Here is an 18853-nt window from a genome sequence, read left to right on the forward strand (position 1 = left end):
TTTCGTCAGTATTCACTCAGGAAAAAGATAATGTTGTGGAGGAGAATGCTGAGCTCCAGGTAAATAGATTAGATGGCATTGAGGTACGTAGGGAAGAGGTGTTGGCAATTCTGGACAGGCTGAAAATAGATAAGTCCCCGGGACCTGATGGGATTTATCCTCGGATTCTCTGGGAGGCCAGGGAAGAGATTGCTGGACCATTGGCTTTGATTTTTATGGCATCATTGGATACAGGAATAGTGCCAGAGGACTGGAGGATAGCAAATGTGGTCCCTTTGTTCAAAAAGGGGAGCAGAGACAACCCCGGCAACTATAGACCGGTGAGCCTCACGTCTGTAGTGGGTAAAGTCTTGGAGGGGATTATAAGAGACAAGATTTATAATCATCTAGATAGGAATAATATGATCAGGGATAGTCAGCATGGCTTTGTGAAGGGTAGGTCATGCCTCACAAACCTTATCGAGTTCTTTGAGAAGGTGACTGAACAGGTAGACGAGGGTAGAGCAGTTGATGTGGTGTATATGGATTTCAGCAAAGCGTTTGATAAGGTTCCCCACGGTAGGATATTGCAGAAAATACGGAGGCTGGGGATTGAGGGTGATTTAGAGATGTGGATCAGAAATTGGCTAGCTGAAAGAAGACAGAGGGTGGTGGTTGATGGGAAATGTTCAGAATGGAGTTCTGTCACAAGTGGAGTACCACAAGGATCTGTTCTGGGGCCGTTGCTGTTTGTCATTTTTATCAATGACCTAGAGGAAGGCGCAGAAGGGTGGGTGAGTAAATTTGCAGACGATACTAAAGTCGGTGGTGTTGTCGATAGTGTGGAAGGAAGTAGCAGGTTACAGAGGGATATAGATAAGCTGCAGTGCTGGGCTGAGAGGTGGCAAATGGAGTTTAATGTAGAGAAGTGTGAGGTGATTCACTTTGGAAGGAAAAACAGGAATGTGGAATATTTGGCTAATGGAAAAGTTCTTGAAAGTGTGGATGAGCAGAGGGATCTAGGTGTCCATGTACATAGATCCCTGAAAGTTGCCACCCAGGTTGATAGGGTGGTGAAGAAGGCCTATGGAGTGTTGGCCTTTATTGGTAGAGGGATTGAGTTCCGGAGTCAGGAGGTCATGTTGCAGCTGTACAGAACTCTGGTACGGCCGCATTTGGAGTATTGCGTACAGTTCTGGTCACCGCATTATAGGAAGGACGTGGAGGCTTTGGAACGGGTGAAGAGGAGATTTACCAGGATGTTGCCTGGTATGGAGGGAAAATCTTATGAGGAAAGGCTGATGGACTTGAGGTTGTTTTCATTAGAGAGAAGAAGGTTAAGAGGAGACTTAATAGAGGCATACAAAATGATCAGGGGGTTGGATAGGGTGGACAGTGAGAGTCTTCTCCCGCGGATGGATATGGCTGCCACGAGGGGAGATAACTTTAAACTGAGGGGTGATAGATATAGGACAGAGGTCAGAGATAGGTTCTTTACGCAAAGAGTAGTGAGGCCGTGGAATGCCCTACCTGCTACAGTAGTGAACTCGCCAACATTGAGGGCATTTAAATGTTTATTGGATACACATATGGATGATAATGGTATAGTGTAGGTTAGATGGCTTTTGTTTCGGTGCAACATCGTGGGCCGAAGGGCCTGTACTGCGCTGTATTGTTCTATGTTCTATTGGGAATGGGGAACATTGACTCTTGGGAATGGGGAACACTGACCATTGGGGAATGGGGAGCACTGACCATTGCGGAATGCGGAGCACTGACCATTGGGGAATGCGGAGCACTGACCATTGGGAATGGGACACACTAACCATTGGGAATGTGGAACACTGACCATTGGGAATGAGGAGCACTGACCATTGGAAATGGGGAACACTGACCATTGGGAATGTAGAACACTGACCATTGGGAATAGGAAACACTGACCATTGGGATAGTGGAACACTGACCATTGGGAATGGGGAACACTAACCATTGGGAATGGGAAACACTGACCATTGGGAATGTAGAACACTGACCATTGGGAATAGGAAACACTGACCATTGGGAATGTGGAACATTGACCATTGGGGAATGGGGAACACTGGCCATTGGGAATAGGAAACTCTGACCATTGGGGAATGGGGAATGCTGACCATTGGGACTGTGGAGCACTGACCATTGGGAATAGGAAACACTGACCATTGGGAATGGGGAGCACTGACCATTGGGGAATGGGGAACACTGACCATTGGGAATGGGGAACACTGACCATTGGGAATGTAGAACACTGACCATTGGGAATGGGGAACACTGACCATTGGGGAATGGGGAACACTGACCATTGGGACTGTAGAACACTGACCATTGTGGAATAGGAAACACAGACCATTGGGAATGGGGAACACTGACCATTGGGAATGGGGTGCACTGACCATTGGGAATGTGGATCACTGACCATTGGGGAATGGGGAACACTGACCATTGGGAATGGGGAACACTGACCATTGGGAATGTAGAACACTGACCATTGGGAATGGGGAACACTGACCATTGGGGAATGGGGAACACTGACCATTGGGACTGTAGAACACTGACCATTGTGGAATAGGAAACACAGACCATTGGGGAATGCGGAGCACTGACCATTGGGGAATGCGGAGCACTGACCATTGGGAATGGGACACACTAACCATTGGGAATGTGGAACACTGACCATTGGGAATGAGGAGCACTGACCATTGGAAATGGGGAACACTGACCATTGGGAATGTAGAACACTGACCATTGGGAATGAGGAGCACTGACCATTGGGAATGGGAAACACTGACCATTGGGAATGTAGAACACTGACCATTGGGAATAGGAAACACTGACCATTGGGAATGTGGAACATTGACCACTGGGGAATGGGGAACACTGGCCATTGGGAATAGGAAACACTGACCATTGGGGAATGGGGAATGCTGACCATTGGGAATGTGGAGCACTGACCATTGGGAATAGGAAACACTGACCATTGGGAATGGGGAGCACTGACCATTGGGGAATGGGGAACACTGACCATTGGGAATGGGGAACACTGACCATTGTGAATGTAGAACACTGACCATTGGGAATGGGGAACACTGACCATTGGGGAATGGGGAACACTTACCATTGGGACTGTAGAACACTGACCATTGGGAATGGGGAACATTGACCATTGGGAATGGGGAACACTGTCCACTCTGAAAGAATGGTTAACAACATAAGGGAATTGCAAACTCTGACCTCACTCTGTATTTGATGTGTTTTCTTCCAGCCCTGTTTATTTATCCCGTGGATGAATTCACCACTGTTGTTGGATTTGAAGCAATGATTTCGGGACGTATTTTAACAGTTCAACTGAAGGACAAAGCGAAAATAGATTATTGTAATTTTGACTGTTGTACTAGTTCACCCGCAACCTCCCAGAATGGCCAAGGTAAAGGCTTTTGAAGTATTTATTTTGTTTAATTATGATTTGAAAGCAACATTTCAATCGTATTTCTCAGTTACTCACATAATCTTTTTATTGAGTGGATCACATCATTACAATCCCAAGTTTCTACACTGAGTAAACAGCAGCCACATATTGTAGGGAATGTGATTGAGAAATGCAGGAAACTGCTTTTCCATCCTCTCTCCTCATCTATTGAAGGTGCAGACTGTTTTTAACATTTACATTCATAGATCAAGTGATTTGCCTTCATGAATGGAATCTTGTTGGTCAGCCAGTAAGTATTGGTTGTCTGTTGGACGGTCGCACAATTAAACCCATCCTATTCTCATTTGATACCAATGTATTCACACTTGGCAATGCCAGACACTGGAAAGGTTTTGGCATTTCCCAATCCGGAGCCTCTTTTAGCAGCTGTGCTGCCAACCCAGCCAAGGACCTAGTTCCGTCAACAGATGCAAACTGGAACTTCCCTGATGCACGTTGTCAGCTCCTTCCCAACTCCAACAGTTGAGTACTTTACATGTTGATCATTCTTAAATGAAGGAAGTCTTGTGGCCCAGTGGTAGTCTTGCTAACTCTGCACCTGAAGCTCTGGGTTTGATCTGTTGGCCATGGAAGAAACGTTCACGACATGGTTCAATAGGCTGATAACCTATTGAGGTTGTTTTCGTTGGAGAGAAGAAGGTTAAGAGGAGACTTAATAGAGGCATACAAAATGATCAGGGGGTTAGATAGGGTGGACAGTGAGAGCCTTCTCCCGCGGATGGATATGGCTGGCACGAGGGGACATAACTTTAAACTGAGGGGTAATAGATATAGGACAGAGGTCAGAGGTAGGTTCTTTACGCAAAGAGTAGTGAGGCCGTGGAATGCCCTACCTGCAACAGTATTGAACTCGCCAACATTGAGGGCATTTAAAAGTTTATTGGATAAACATATGGATGATAATGGCATAGTGTAGGTTAGATGGCTTTTGTTTCGGTGCAACATCGTGGGCCGAAGGGCCTGTACTGCGCTGTATCGTTCTATGTTCTATGTTCTATAACCAGCTCTGGAATGCTTCCACCGCTACCCCCCGCCCCCTATCATGGCACAGTGATTAGCACTGCTGCCTCACAACGACAGCAACCCGGGGTCGATTCTGGCCTTGGGTGACTGTGTGGAGTTTTCACTTTCTCCCGTGTGTGCGTGCGTTTCCTCCGGGTGCTCCGGTTTCATCCCACAGTCCGAAGATGTGCAGGTTAGGTGGATTGGCCATGATAAATTTCCCCTAGTGTGTTGGTTAGGTGAGATTGAAGAGATAGAACAGGGGAGTGGGCCTAGGTAGGTTGTTCTTTCAGTGGGTCAGTGAAGATTCGATGGGCCAAAGGCCTTCTTCTGCACTATCGGAATTCTAAGATTCTATGAGTCACCAAAGGGTAAAAACAGTCTGGGTGGGCAGACACCCAAAACCAAATTCCCAAATTAACTCATGTTTTGATCTCTCTAAGTCTTCACTCAAGAAACTTTGGGCGGGATTCTCTCAGCCCGGGGCCGGGCTGGAGAATCCGCGCGACCGACACAAATCGAGCCACACCGCCCCAACGGCGGGACGGCAGGGGCCGTTCTACGCTGCCCCCCCCCCGCCAATTCTCGGCCTGGATTGGGCCAAGCGGCCGTCGTAAAAAACCCGAGTCCCGCCGGCGCCGTCCACACCTGCTCTTGGCGGCGGGACCTTGGCGTGGTCCACTCCAGGGCCGTGCTGGCCCCCTGTAGGGGCCAGAATTGTTGATCCTGAGGCCGTGTTGACGCCGCTGATAAATGCAACGGCGTCAACGCCTAGCCTCAGGATCACAGAATCCCGTCCGTTATCTCTCGTTTTATATGTTATTTGAGGTAAAGTCTTATCTTTCTAAGGGCTTTGAATCAGGTTAATTTTTATGTTCCTATGGAATTGATGTTCATTACAATGACCATCAGGTGACAGTCATCTCTCCCACCTGGTGGAAACCGAATGGCTGGGCAGCTAGAATTACCGCTGGGGTTTATCCGCCAAAGTCCTACTTTTCTTCCTGAGTTTTGATGTAAAGTTGCTGTTTTGAGCAGGCGGGAAGGCCAGAGGTCAGCAAGGTGCATCTTTAAAAATACAGAATGAATTCCAATGACATCATTAGGGACTGACAAAGATAATCTTAAGGGATTTATATTTGTATTGGTAAACATTATAACTAAGGTATAGTTTTAAGCGGGACTAAATTAATGATTCTGTACGTTGAAGGGTAAAACCTAAAGTTAGTTTTATGCTGAACAAAGATGTGTGTGTGTGTGGGGGTTGGTTAAGTTTCAACTGTGTTTTATTGTGCTTAGAGGGGGTTACAGAGTGAAGAGTAAATACACCAGCAGCGATTGCTTAACAACTGAGGTCTTGTAAGGTAGAAAAGCTTTTAACTTTTAGTTTAGTTAATTTGATTGTATTCGGAGACAAGACACTGGGGAGTGAACATCTCCCAACTCTGCCAGGAGAAAGCCATTGGACAACCTGGTCTAGATTTCAGAAGGCAAACCATGGGGCTGGATTCTCCATGGAGAATCCCCATTTACATGGGAACTGTGTGCAACGTACAGGTTTTACCCACCTGTGCGGGGACAGGATGGATGGGTGGGGGCCGCAGTGGGCAGACGGGGCTCAGTGGGCATTGGTGGGGCATCTGCCCTGAGGGTCAGTGCCAGGGTGGGTGGCAAGGACCACGGTGCAGGCATCCTTTGTTCGGGCTGTACTCTGCACACTCCGCGCCCCCCCCTCCCCCACCCGCAGTGGGGCAGCACCTGGGATGGGTGCACTGAGGGATGTCAACAGCTGGTGTGCCACTCATTGTGCTGGCATCTAGGGGTTCCTGGGATGTGGCATGGGGGGGCACCCATACTGCCGTGGACCCTCTGCATGTTTATGGGATGCAGTGCGCAGAAATACTTTGTGCATTATTTTCAGCTTTTGTGAAATATTAACTTTGAAAAAGTAAGTTTGAAATGAGAAAATGTGGACTTGCTTTTCAGGTCATTTTGTTCTGGATGAAGATTTAGAGCGAATCGTGTTTGCCGTCAGCTTTGGAATCATCCCTCCATTTGAAATCGTAACCGTGCTGATTAATACTTCCTTGGAGTTGCAGACTTTGCCCAATGGCACGGTCAAGTTGCTGCTTCCGTCCTTGTTTGTGCCCAGGTTGGTTCCATCTGGGACTGATGAACAAAATCCAATTGAAAATCAGCTCAAAAGGTAAATTACAGACTGACCAGATTCTATCTGAGGCAACAGGCAAATTATCCGTTTACTTTGAAGATTGAATCCACTTTTTTAACTGATTGGATCATCTTATTTCAAGATAAATGTCTGATTGGTTGTGTGATGGTAAAGTGAGAGTTGAATTCTTATTTGGATAACCTGGAACTTTTGCAAAATCCATTTGATTTGATGCAGGCTCTGGACGTGGGAATGTCTTCACATCCCGATATTAACAGGGAGCCAGGGAGGGTGTGGGACAGATGGAATTGGGAAAGGCAGCGAGGTGGCAATCCTGACCCGGTATAATTTGTACAATAACATTTGGAAAGTTGTGCAATCCTTGTGCAGTCACCAATTCAAACAATTATCAATTTACTCTCAATTATCAGCAAAGTGATGTCATTGACACTACAGCTGCATTGACCCACTGATAACCTCCTCACCAACGCTCAGTTTGGTCCCTCTCGTCTCCAGACCTCATTATATTTGTTGAAAGATGGACAAAAGAGCTGAATTGCAGAAGTGAGGGTCACTGTCCAGGTAGCATTAAAGTGGAATTTTGTCGGACGGTGACTTGGAACCATGGACTAGATTCTCCGATCCCGACGCCGAAATCGCGTTCGGCGATGGGGCAGAGAATCCCCGATGATGACAAAATCGGGGGCGGCGCCGTTTTCACGAGGCCCTGCCCCTTGAAAAGCAGCGTACTCTCGGAGTGCCCCTCATGCCGTATCCACGGCCTCCGTACGTTGCCTGAGTCCCGCTCCGCGATGCTCTGTCCCCGACCGGCCGAGTCCCTGATGGTGTGGGACACATGTGGCCTCACCCATTGGGAACTCAGCATAGCGGCTGGGGACTCAGTCCAGGTCTGCCATGGTCGGGGAGGGCCGATCCGCGGGCAGGAGAGGCTTTATTCGGGGCTGGGAGCACTGTGGTGGGGCGGTCCGGGGCACAGAAGCCAGCCAAAGAGGGGGACTATTTCATGGGATGGGTCCGCGAGCGATATCCGCCATACGCGCGCGTGGCCATGGACCCGGCAACTGTCCAGGCCGTATTGCCAGTGCGAGCTGGGAGCTCAGCACTGCCTGACTGCGAACCCCAACCGCCCCGGGACAGGGAATCGGTGGCCGTTTTGCGTCAGTTTCCCTGGCGTTAAACACCTCTGTTTTCATGCCCGCGTGGGGGCTTAGTCCCCAGAACAGAGAATCCAGCCCCATTTCCCCGTTCCCGCAACGTCTCTCAGTCATAATCTGGAAATCCTTCCAAACTGCACGGTGGAGGTACCTACGCTTCATTGGGTTCACTGCCACCTTCTCAAAGGGAATTAAAGATGGACAAAAGCTGGCAACCACCAACTAGATTAAGGATTACGTGGTTTATGCAGGTCAGTAACTATTTACAGAGAGTGAGATGAAGGTGGCTGAGCTCCACGACTCCAAACTGACAAGGAAAATCCACGCCCAGCCCCAGGATTCACATGCTCCGGCCTGATTGGCTCCGGCCCGATTGGCTCCGGCCCGATTGGCTCCGGCCTGATTGGCTCCGGCCCGATTGGCTCCGGCCCGATTGGCTCCGGCCCGATTGGCTCCGGCCTGATTGACCCTCTGAGACTCGTTCCTTAAAGGGCCCCTACCACAACATTCCGAGAATGAATTATATTAAAATATCTGGGTGGCATGGTAGCACAGTGGTTAGCACTGCTGCTTCACAGCGCCAGGGACCCGGGTTCGATTCCCCCCTGGGTGACTGTCTGTGCGGAGTCTGCACGTTCTCCCCGTGTCTGTGTGGGTTTGCTCCGGGTGCTCCGGTTTTCTCCCACAGTCCATAGATGAGCAGGTTAGGTGGACTGGCCATGATAAATTGCCCCTTCGTGTCCAAAAGGTTAGATGGGTTTTGTAAGGGCCACGAAGAATCCAGCACGGGTTTTAAGGATACAAAGTAAGAACATTTATTTACAATAACATATATATATAACAGTAGCAGTAACTTCCCTTGCTACACACTCCTTCCTGCTGGTTCCAAACTGGCCAGCTTTATTTATACTAGGAGTTTACTAATGGTTTCTCCGCCCCCCTCATTGGGGAAGCTCATACTCCCACAGGATTGTGGGATTGTCATTAGTCCCCAGCCAATGGTAAGAAGGCAGGTTATAACATCCCTCCCCCCCAAAGTCCAAGGAATCCACCGAAAACCCTGATGAAGGAGGGCGTCGGACTCGTTCTCCATCTTGTGGGACAGGACAGCCCCAATACCATACGGGGATGCATCACATGTGACGAGCAAAGGCTTTCCAGGATCATAGTGGGTTAGTAACCCAGACGACGACAATTGTTGCTTTACCCGCCGGAAAGCGGTTTCTTGCGGCTGACCCCAAACCCAGGTGTGATTCTTCTTTAGCAGAAGGTGGAACGGGGCCAGCGTAGTTGCCAGATTGGGGAGGAACTTCCTGTAATAGTTTACGAGACCGAGAAAAGAACGAAGATGCGAAGTGTCAGTCGGGGTGGGGGCCTGTTGAATCGCACGCACCTTCTCTGCGACGGGGTGCAAACCTTCGCGGTCCACCCGATAACCTAGGTAGACTACTTCTTTAGCCTGAACGGACGGGCTTGATAATACCCAAACTCTCCAAACGAGTGAGCTCCCCTTCTACCTTCTCGAGCAAAGCGTAAGGCACTGGGCGCGCCCGGAAATACCGCGGCGTGGCTCCTGGTTCGACTTGGATACGGGCTATGGCCCCTTTTATTTTCCCCAAACCAGGCTGGAATACATCTGGGTATCGTCCTAGCACCTCAGTCAACCCTTCAGAAACTGTTTGGAGGATGTGCAGCCACTGCAGCCGCAAATGGCGCAACCAGTCCCGACCCAACAGGCTGGGCCCATGGCCGCGCACCACGATAAGTGGGAAACATCCCTCCTGGCGTCCATAGACAACAGGGGTCATTGTAGTTCCTGCAATGTCCAGTGGTTCCCCCGTGTAGGTGGCCAACCTGGCCTGTGAAGTCGGTTAATGTAAGGTTCTGTATAACCTGCTTGATGCGGTCGAATGTCCTCTGGGCGATCACGGAGACCGCTGCGCCAGTGTCCAACTCCATCTCAAGCGGGTGACCATTGACCCGTACTGTCACCTTAATGGGGGCCACACGGGGAGCTGCCACACAATGCAACTGCAGGCAGTCGTCCTCCGTCTCCACGTCCTCAGGAGTAGTCGCCGCAGGTTCATCCACATGGAAGGTACGACCCCTGGGCTGGTCCCAGTTTCGGTCGGAACGACGGCGCCTCTGGCACCCCCAGGACCGCCGTCCGCGACAGGGTCGGCGCCTACAAGTCTGACACGGACATGGCTCCTCATCCATTGGTTCTGGAGAAGGCTCCCTTCGGGGAGGAATGTCCGACGGCCACTGGCGTCGGTCCGGACGTCGCCTCGCCCAAGGTACCGCAGGAGTGCGGGGGGACGTTTTCGGATGGAAGGGGTTGCGCCCCAAGGCATGCACTTCCATTCCCTGTAGCTCCTGCACTCCTCGTTCTGCGCTCTCGCGGGACAATACTATTTGAATGGCCTGTTGAAAAGTCAATGTTGGCTCAGCTAACAACTTTCTTTGGGTGGCCGCATTGTTAATACCGCAAACCAAACGGTTGCGTAACATTTCTGACAAGGTCTCACCATAGTCACTCCGCAATCCTGCGTAGCCTGGATAGAAAATCGGCAAGGGATTCTCCAGGGGTCCTCTCAGCGGTATTAAACCGGTAACGCTGGACTATCGTGGATGGGGTTGGGTTAAAATGTTGCCCCACTATATTCACAAGTTCATCAATCGTTTTGGTGTCCGGCGCAGCTGGGTACGTAAGGCTCCTAATCACCCCAAACGTATGCGGCCCGCAGGCGGTGAGCAATATGACCACCTGGCGCTCGTTTTTGGTGATATTGTTTGCCCAGAAATAGTAACGCATCCATTGTGCATACTAGTTCCAGCTTTCCAGCGCAGCATCAAAAACATCCAAACGTCCATACAGAGGCATGGTGTAATAGAAAACAACTTCCAACCTGTATCCAACAAAAATCCAGGGAGGTGGCTTCAGCAGTGTAGACAGCTATTCACTTTAACCCTCGTCGCCAGTTTTGTGAGAGCCATGAAGAATCCAGCACGAGTTTTAAAGATACAAAGTAATAACATTTATTTACAATAACATATATATATATAACAGCAGCAGCAACTTCCCTTGCTGCACACTCCTTCCTGCTGGTTCCAAACTGGCCAACTTTATTTATACTAGGAGTTTACTAATGGTTTCTCCGCCCCCCCTCATTGGGGAAGCTCATACTCCCACAGGATTGTGGGATTGTCATTAGTCCCCAGCCAATGGTAAGAAGGCAGGTTATAACAATGGGGTTACCAAGGGCCGGTGCAGACCAAGGCTGAATGGCCTCTTCTGCTCTGTAATTTCTATGATCAGATAATAGTGCGTAGGAAGCCGTAAGCTGGAGATTCTAGGAACATTGGAAGTCAAATGGATGTGAGCAGTTCCATGTTGGGAGGGGTTAAGATTGAAGGAGATGTTGCAATGTGGAGGAAAATTATATTTTAACTTTTAGAGGAACAAGCTAAGAATACATGTAAATCTGGATTCTTTCTTTGGTATTCATAACACCCATATTAATGTACAGACACTTGTATTGTTTAGCACATCTATTAATTGGAGGTATAAATTGTAAGGAGAATAAATCAAAACAATCATTACTTCCGAGTGGTCGCTTGCTGGAGACTTTACAGGGGACAAGGAAAGTTTTACTTGAATCTATTGTAAAAAAATATTGAATCCAATATCCAGCTACTGATATTTTCCTGCATAATATTCCCAGCAAAGACAGACATCGATGTGGCTTCAACCATCAGGACCAGAATGGAAACCTGTTCTGCTTGGCAAAGCTTCTGGATGATGAGGTTACCAATCCGACCACGTATGACTTTAGTTTCCAGCTTGAAATCAGAGCTCCCTGCTTACTGGCAGGTAAGAATATAAAGTATTTTATGTATGCAAGTAAAGAATTCTTATTGCTTTGCAGAATGTATTCATGTTTGGGACAGAGAGGGTGTGTGGTGATGATGCAGGGAATGGGGCGCGTGGTCTGTCATTGGTAGTTTGCGCCCTCCCACCTCTTATCGGATCTAAAATTGGGGGTGAGAAGAAGGGGTGTTGGTATTTTTGAACAAGTAATGTCCCTGTGTTCGATGTATATCTGTGTGAATGCTTTTATAAAAATGCAACAATTGTTGACTTTTTCTGTTCAATTGTTAAGGATAAAAATGATTGTGGAACAGCCAGCCACTAAGTGGCAGAAAGTGTGTAAATGTTGGCTGCTTCCGTGTCCTATCCTGTGGCTAGAAGTGATTTTGTCTCTTGACTGAGTTGTAATATAGCCAGTGATCCTTAGTGACCAGGGGCCCTGAGGGAGCTGTACTGCATCGTCAGTCCTGCTAATGACATTTTGATTAGATTTTGTAAGTTTCCTTTTGAAGTTTGATTTCTGTTCCAGTGCCCCACCAGCAGGGGTTGCCGCCCACCATCTATTAGTTGATGATTTTATTTGTTTTATTTCAAAAGAGTAAATAGCCATAATTTATCTAACATTAATGATATTCTACCATGAAGCTTGATGGAGTATTTCTGTCCCAGCTTTATCGAGTTCAACTGGCTTCTCCCAATCCCTTCCACCTCTCTGTAAATATTGGAGCCAGGGTGTCACTGAAGGAGTTGCTGAGGTGGATTTGGGATTCATTGAATTGATACAAATGGAATTCTAATATAAGCAATCATGATTGAATGCATGACTTGCTCCACCTGAACAGTTTCCTGGGAGAACCATTCCATTAAAACAGAATTCCGGTATCGGAAAGAAGGAAACATTTCCAGTCCTTTGTCAGGTTAGATGAACTGAAGTGATGAGAATTTTTGATTCAGGTGAGTGTGTGATTGGTTTTCCATTAACTCAACTATTCTGTACATAACAAGAATTGTGTGTAACTAGAAGCAAGAATTACCCTGAGTGAGCTTAGTTTGCAGGGGCTGATTTGCTAAGGAAGACATGGGAAATAGGGCTGACTCTAATTTACCGTCCACTTTCCCAGCTGCTTGTAAGTTTCACTTCTTTTGAGAGTGTTTTCCAGTTTTCTTCCACCTTCTGGTATTGCGGAGTCAGGTTTTGTTATGTTTAATCAAATGCCCCTCAAGATTCTATTTGGACGTGTGGGCCTCGGCAGTGAGTGCAAAAAGTTTCTGAATCAAGGAAAAAATCTAGAAGACACATTTCTAGCAAAGAGCCACTGAATAATTATCAGAAATTATACGGACATTAAAAGAAAATGAGGAAATATTTTTAATTGGTTTTAAGGGTGGCGAGGCTGTTCGATCGCGCCCTCCACCTTTACTGAATAGAAATGCTAGACTTAAAAGGGAACTTTGTTATCCATCAGACATCAAAGTAATACCTTAATCCTTGAGAGTGAGATGGATCCTGCGTGAAGGTGACCATCACCACACCCTCTCCTAAAGAAGCCACATAATTCAAATTATGTGGGGATATTTATAGTGAATATTTGATGTTGTAAAAGGTAGCGTAGAAGACAGTCATTCCCTCTTAATTAATGTTCTATATTAGGTGAATTGGCCATCCAAGCCCAGTCAATTTCTGAGAAATGGTTTACTGAATTTATTTTTGAGAAACCCAGGTTGAATAACGGTCATGTTGGTTCAGCTGCCTGGTCAATGCCTTCTCCCAGTAAGATAATAAGACTTGGGACCTCGTGGTCCTTTTGTGTGATTGTGGTTTTATTTCTCCAAACTAGCGTTGTACCTTAGTGCTGGCTAACATTACAAAACTCTTAGGATTGTGGCTTCGAGATATGTTAGCAATGCTATATTTATGTACATGCTTGGGTGAATTTTGTTCTCGGAGAATGCAGCTTGCTGTAGGTTTTACTGAAAAGTATTTCAAAATAAATTTCTTGTATGGATGGCACAGTTTGCACTGCTGCCTCACAGCACCAAGGACCCAGGTTTGATTCCAGCCTCGGGTCATTGTCTGTGCGGAGTCTGCACTTTCTCCCCGTGTCTGCGAGGGTTTCCTCCGGGTGCTCCGGTTTCCTCCCAAAGACGTGCAGGTTAGGTGGATTGGTGAGGCTAAAATTCCCCTGAAGTGTCTAAAGGTTAGGTGGGGTTATGGGGATAGGGTGGGGATTGAGCCTAGGTGGGGTGCTCTTTCGGAGGGTGGGTGTAAACTTGAGGGGCTGAATGGCCTTCTGTACTATAGGGGTTCTATGTTGAATCCATATATTATAGCCCTCATTCCTTTAAAGTTACTTTTGAAGGTTCTGTCTTTCAGATGAAATGTTAAACAGAGCATGTTTGCTCACTCAGTGTCAAATATTCCATGCCCCATTTCAGTGCCATGGATGTTATTTATCTCTCAACTAATATCATTAAAGCAGATATCTGCTCAGGATGTCCGTTGCTTTGAGAGAAATTAGCTTCCACGTTACCTACTTTACAACAGTAAATGCAAATGAAAATTTCTTGATGTTTTGAGATTGAGAAAAGCATTATAAAAATGCAAGTCTTATCAGTTAATGGTACAGTTGTCAATCATTTCCATTGGATTGGATTGAATTTGTTTATTGTCACGTGTACCGAGGTACAGTGAAAAGTAATTTTCCATGAATAAATCTCCACCTGTTACCATTGCACAGGTGTCGAAAGTCCGACTCACTCAATCCGGGCTGATGCCGATCCCTCAGCATTCTGTGCTTCGAGTGTAATGATCACATTGGCTGAGGAACACACCTTTGACAAGCCTGTGGAGATTATCATCCATCCAAGCGGTAGGAAAATATTCCAATTTAATTTTCATTTCAGATTTGTATTTCTTAATTAAATGTATGCAAGGAGTATAAAGTCGGAAAATGGATAATGTTAAGTAATTCACTTTTTTGGTAAGAACAGAAATACTAATTTAAAAAAAAACGTGTGGAACATGTTTGTGCTGCTCTGCAAAGTCACATTGTGTGCTTGCACGAGGAACACAGAAGGTTAGGGTGCACCTGCTGCAAGCAAAATTTGGACAAATGGTACGCTGGCCTTTATTGCGAGGGGATTTGAGAACAGGAATAAGGAAATCTTTCCACAATTGTACAAAGTTTTGGCCTCCACATTTAAGCGAGGCTGTGGTTACATTGGAGGTGATTGGATTGGTTTATTGTCGTGTGTACCGAGGTAGAGTGAAAAGTACTGTTCCGCGTACAGTCCAGACAGATCATCCTGTACATGAAGAAAACACAGGGCAAACATAAACACACAATGTAAATACATATACACAGGCATCGGGTGAAGCATACGGAATGTAGTACTGCTCAGTAGAGAAGATGCTTGGAGAGATCAGATCAGTCCATAAGAGGGTCATTTAGGAGTCTGGTGACAGTGGGGAAGAAGCTGTTTTTGAGTCTGTTCGTGCGAGTTCTCAGACTTCTGTATCTCCTGCCCGATGGAAGAAGTTGGAAGAGTGAGTAAGCCGGGTGGGTGGGGTCTTTGATTATGCTGCCCACTTTCCCCAGGCAGCGGGAGGTGTAGATGGAGTCAATGGATGGGAAGCGGGTTTGTGTGATGGACTGGGCTGTGTTCACAACCCTCTGTAGTTTCTTACGGTCTTGGATAGAGCAGTTGCCATACCAGGCTGTGATGCAGCCCAATAGGATGCTTTCTATGGTGCATCTGTAAAAGTTGGTACGAGTCAATGTGGACATGCCAAATTTCCTTAGTTTCCTGATGACGTATAGGCGCTGTTGTGCTTTCTTGGTGTCATGTGAGAGTACCTTTAAGAAATGGGTACTTAAGAAATGTACCTTTAAGAAATGGGTGTTTATCAGTGATGTCAGAGAGTGGGTGGAACTGGGCTGTCTGTCAACTTTTTACTTTTGTTTTAGGCTGTTTGCTGCAGGCTGTGTTTAAGTTTTTTTTTCAGTGTTGGAGCTGAAGCCAGACCAAGCAGGTGTACTGCTGTTCTCTCTGCCTTCAAAAGACTATCTCTTGATCATTTGGTGAATTCAGAATTATAAATGTTCTCAGTAGTGAATGTAAACCGAATGTGCTTCTGTTAAAAGGTGTTTCCTTTGTCTTCTGGATGTTATTTGGGAAGTTATTAAGCATTACTTAGTGTTGTATTCTTTAGGGACTGTATTTGAATTAATGGTTGCTAAGATGTTCACTGTATGTTTTAAAAAGGTTAACTTGACTTCATAGAATAAACAGTATTTTGCATTAAAAAATACTTTTCCATTTCTGCTGTCCCACTCCTGTAGAGTGGGCCGTGTGCTCCCCATACCACAATCTATTAAAAGTTGTGTGTCAGGTGAACTCCATGATACACTTTGGGGTTCTCTAAACCCTGGCCCATAACAAATTGGGGGCACGAGGAGGATAAAAGTCTATCTATTGGATTGGCTTAGTGAACTTAAAGACAGTGAGGGGTGAGCAGTGTGTGCTTTTCAGGTGTGGTATTTTAGTTTAAGTAGGGAGTGTGTTGTGGACAATGGCTCTTTCAGATGCTCTGAAGTTTTTGGGGGTGGTGACAGTCACACGCAGTACCTTACGGACAGAGACTAAAAGCAGACTGTTAGATTTGGCAAAAACATTGCAGTTAACATTACCTGACAAAATGTGAAAAGATGAGGTAATTATGGCGGTGGCTAAGCATTTAAAGTTGCCTGAGATACAGTTTGACTCATTGGAAAAGGCAAAGATTCAGTTACAAATTAAACAAATGGAACATGAGAAAAAATTAAAGCAGTTTGAAAAGGAAAGAGAGAGAGAAGAAAGGAAAACAGAAAGAATAGCCATAGCAGAACAAAAAGAAAGAGAAAGGGAGATACAGATCAGGAAAAAAGATAAAGAGAGAGAGTTTGAACTTCAGAAAATGGCCATGAAACATGGCAAGTCAGTTAAAATTGGCAGACGCAAAGGGAAATGTACAGTTGGAGGATAGTGATGAGGATAGTGAGAAAGAGCCTCAAAGTCGAAGGCTTGGTGGGAATCTATTTAAATATGTCCAAGCATTGCCAAGGTTTGATGAGAAGGAGGTAGAAGCCTTTTTCATTTCATTTGAGAAAGTGGCTAAACAAATGAAATGGCCACAGGACATGTGGGTATTACTGATTCAAACAAAGCTGGTAGGTAGGGCTAGTGAAATGTTTGCATCACTACCGGAGGAGGTATCTGAGATATATGAGGAGGTGAAAAAATCCATCTTAGGTACATATGAACTAGTGCCTGAAGCCTACAGACAAAGGTTTAGAAATTTAAGGAAAGAATTTGGTCAAACATACATGGAGTTTGAAAGGATCAAACAGAGTAATTTTGATAGGTGGATAAGGGCTTTGAAAATAGACCAAACGTATGAAGCTCTCAGAGAAATTATATTTTGGAGGAGTTTAAAAATTCTATTCCTGGTGTAGTGTGAACTCATGTGGAAGAGCAGAGGGTTAAAACTGCAAAGTTAGCAGCAGAAATGGCAGATGATTATGAATTAGTTCATAAATCAAAGATTGGTTTCCGACATCAGTTTCAGCCGGTGAGGGATAGAAACTGGGGACATGAGAAATACTCAAATGGTAAAGGTAAAGGTGATCTGATGGGAGATAATAAGGAGAGTGTACCTCAGATTAAAAAAGAAATCCAGGCGGGTGGAAGAGACATGAAAAGTTTAAATGTTTTCACTGTGATAAACTAGGCCATGTAGTCACAGTGTTGGTGGTTGAAGAAAAGCAATGGGAAGGCTGATGTGGTAAAACAGGATAAGACAGTGGGGTTTGTGAAAGTGGAAAAGGAAAGCCCAAGTGAAGCGAAGGAGGTGCAAAAGATTGTACAGCCTGATCAAGAGGTGACTGACACGAAGGTGCCAGATCTCTTGAAAGAATTTACTTGTGTGGGTAAACTTTACTCATGTGTATCAGGAGGAGCAGGTAAAGAAGTCACAATTTTAAGAGATACGGGAGCTAGTCAATCTTTAATGGTAAGAGATGAGGAGTTATGTAGTTTGGGAAGAATATTGCCAGAAAAGGTGGTAATATGTGGAATTCAGGGTGAGAAGAGTAGTGTTCCATTATATAAGGTTAGGTTGGAAAGTCCAGTGAAGAGTGGTGAAGTGGTAGTAGGAGTAATAGAGAAGCTATCTTGTCCAGGAATACAGTTTATCTTAGGTAATGATATAGCTAGATCTCAGGTGGGAGTGATGCCTACTGTGGTTGATAAGCCAGTGGAAAATCACACAACTGAAGTGTTGAAGGACGAATATCCTGGGATTTTTCCGGATTGTGTAGTAACAAGGTCGCAAAGTCACAGGTTAAGACAAGAGGAGAAATCAAAGAGTGAAGATGAAGTTGAAGTGCAATTATCAGAAACGATTTTTGATCAGATGGTTGAAAAAGAACAAGAACAGGTGGAGGATGAGGCGGATATTTTTAGTTCAGGAAAATTGGCGGAGTTACAACAAAAAGATCGAGAAATAAAACGGATGTATCAGAAAGCATACACGGAAGAGAAATCTGAGTGTATATCAGAGTGTTATTACCGTAAAAATGATGTCTTGATGAGAAAATGGAGACCTTTACATATGCAGACAGATGAAAAGTGGGCAGAAGTTCATCAAGTAGTATTGCCGGTAGGTATAGAAAGGAGGTGTTGCGAGTTGCACTTGAGGTACCAGTGGGAGGTTATTTGGGAATAAGGAAAACTCAAGCTAAAATCCAAAAACATTTTTGTTGGCCTGGAAACCTAGTAGACACATCCATTATCGTCAAAAGATATTGATTCCCACTTTTTGTTTTCGGAAGCTGCAGTTAAATTTTATCAATCATGTCACACATGTCAAGTGATAGGGAAACCTCGAGCAGTGATAAAACCAGCGCCCTTAATACCCATTCCAGCATTTGAGGAACCTTTTACAAGGGTCCTAATTGATTGCGTAGGACCGCTTCCAAAAGCGAAAAGTGGGAATCAATATCTTTTGACTGTAATGGATGTGTCTACTAGGTTTCCAGAGGCCATTCCAGTACCTAATATTACAGCTAAGAAGATTGTGGAGGAATTACTTA

At 45.8% G+C, this 18853-nt stretch overlaps 1 protein-coding gene across 2 annotated transcripts in view; it reads left to right on the forward strand.

Moving 5' to 3' along the window:
• Positions 1 to 18853, forward strand: part of vwa5b1 (von Willebrand factor A domain containing 5B1) — a 273838-nt gene that overhangs the window by 57136 nt on the left and 197849 nt on the right. For both annotated transcript variants that reach the window (XM_072477742.1, XM_072477743.1), the window contains 4 exons: positions 3278 to 3439; positions 6491 to 6710; positions 11575 to 11723; positions 14459 to 14590. In XM_072477742.1, coding sequence (XP_072333843.1) covers positions 3278 to 3439; positions 6491 to 6710; positions 11575 to 11723; positions 14459 to 14590 — 663 coding nt within the window. The remainder of the gene's footprint in view (positions 1 to 3277; positions 3440 to 6490; positions 6711 to 11574; positions 11724 to 14458; positions 14591 to 18853) is intronic.

Source organism: Scyliorhinus torazame, chromosome 16 (genome assembly GCF_047496885.1).
Source record: "Scyliorhinus torazame isolate Kashiwa2021f chromosome 16, sScyTor2.1, whole genome shotgun sequence".
In the NCBI taxonomy this organism is placed as follows: Eukaryota; Metazoa; Chordata; class Chondrichthyes; order Carcharhiniformes; family Scyliorhinidae; genus Scyliorhinus; species Scyliorhinus torazame.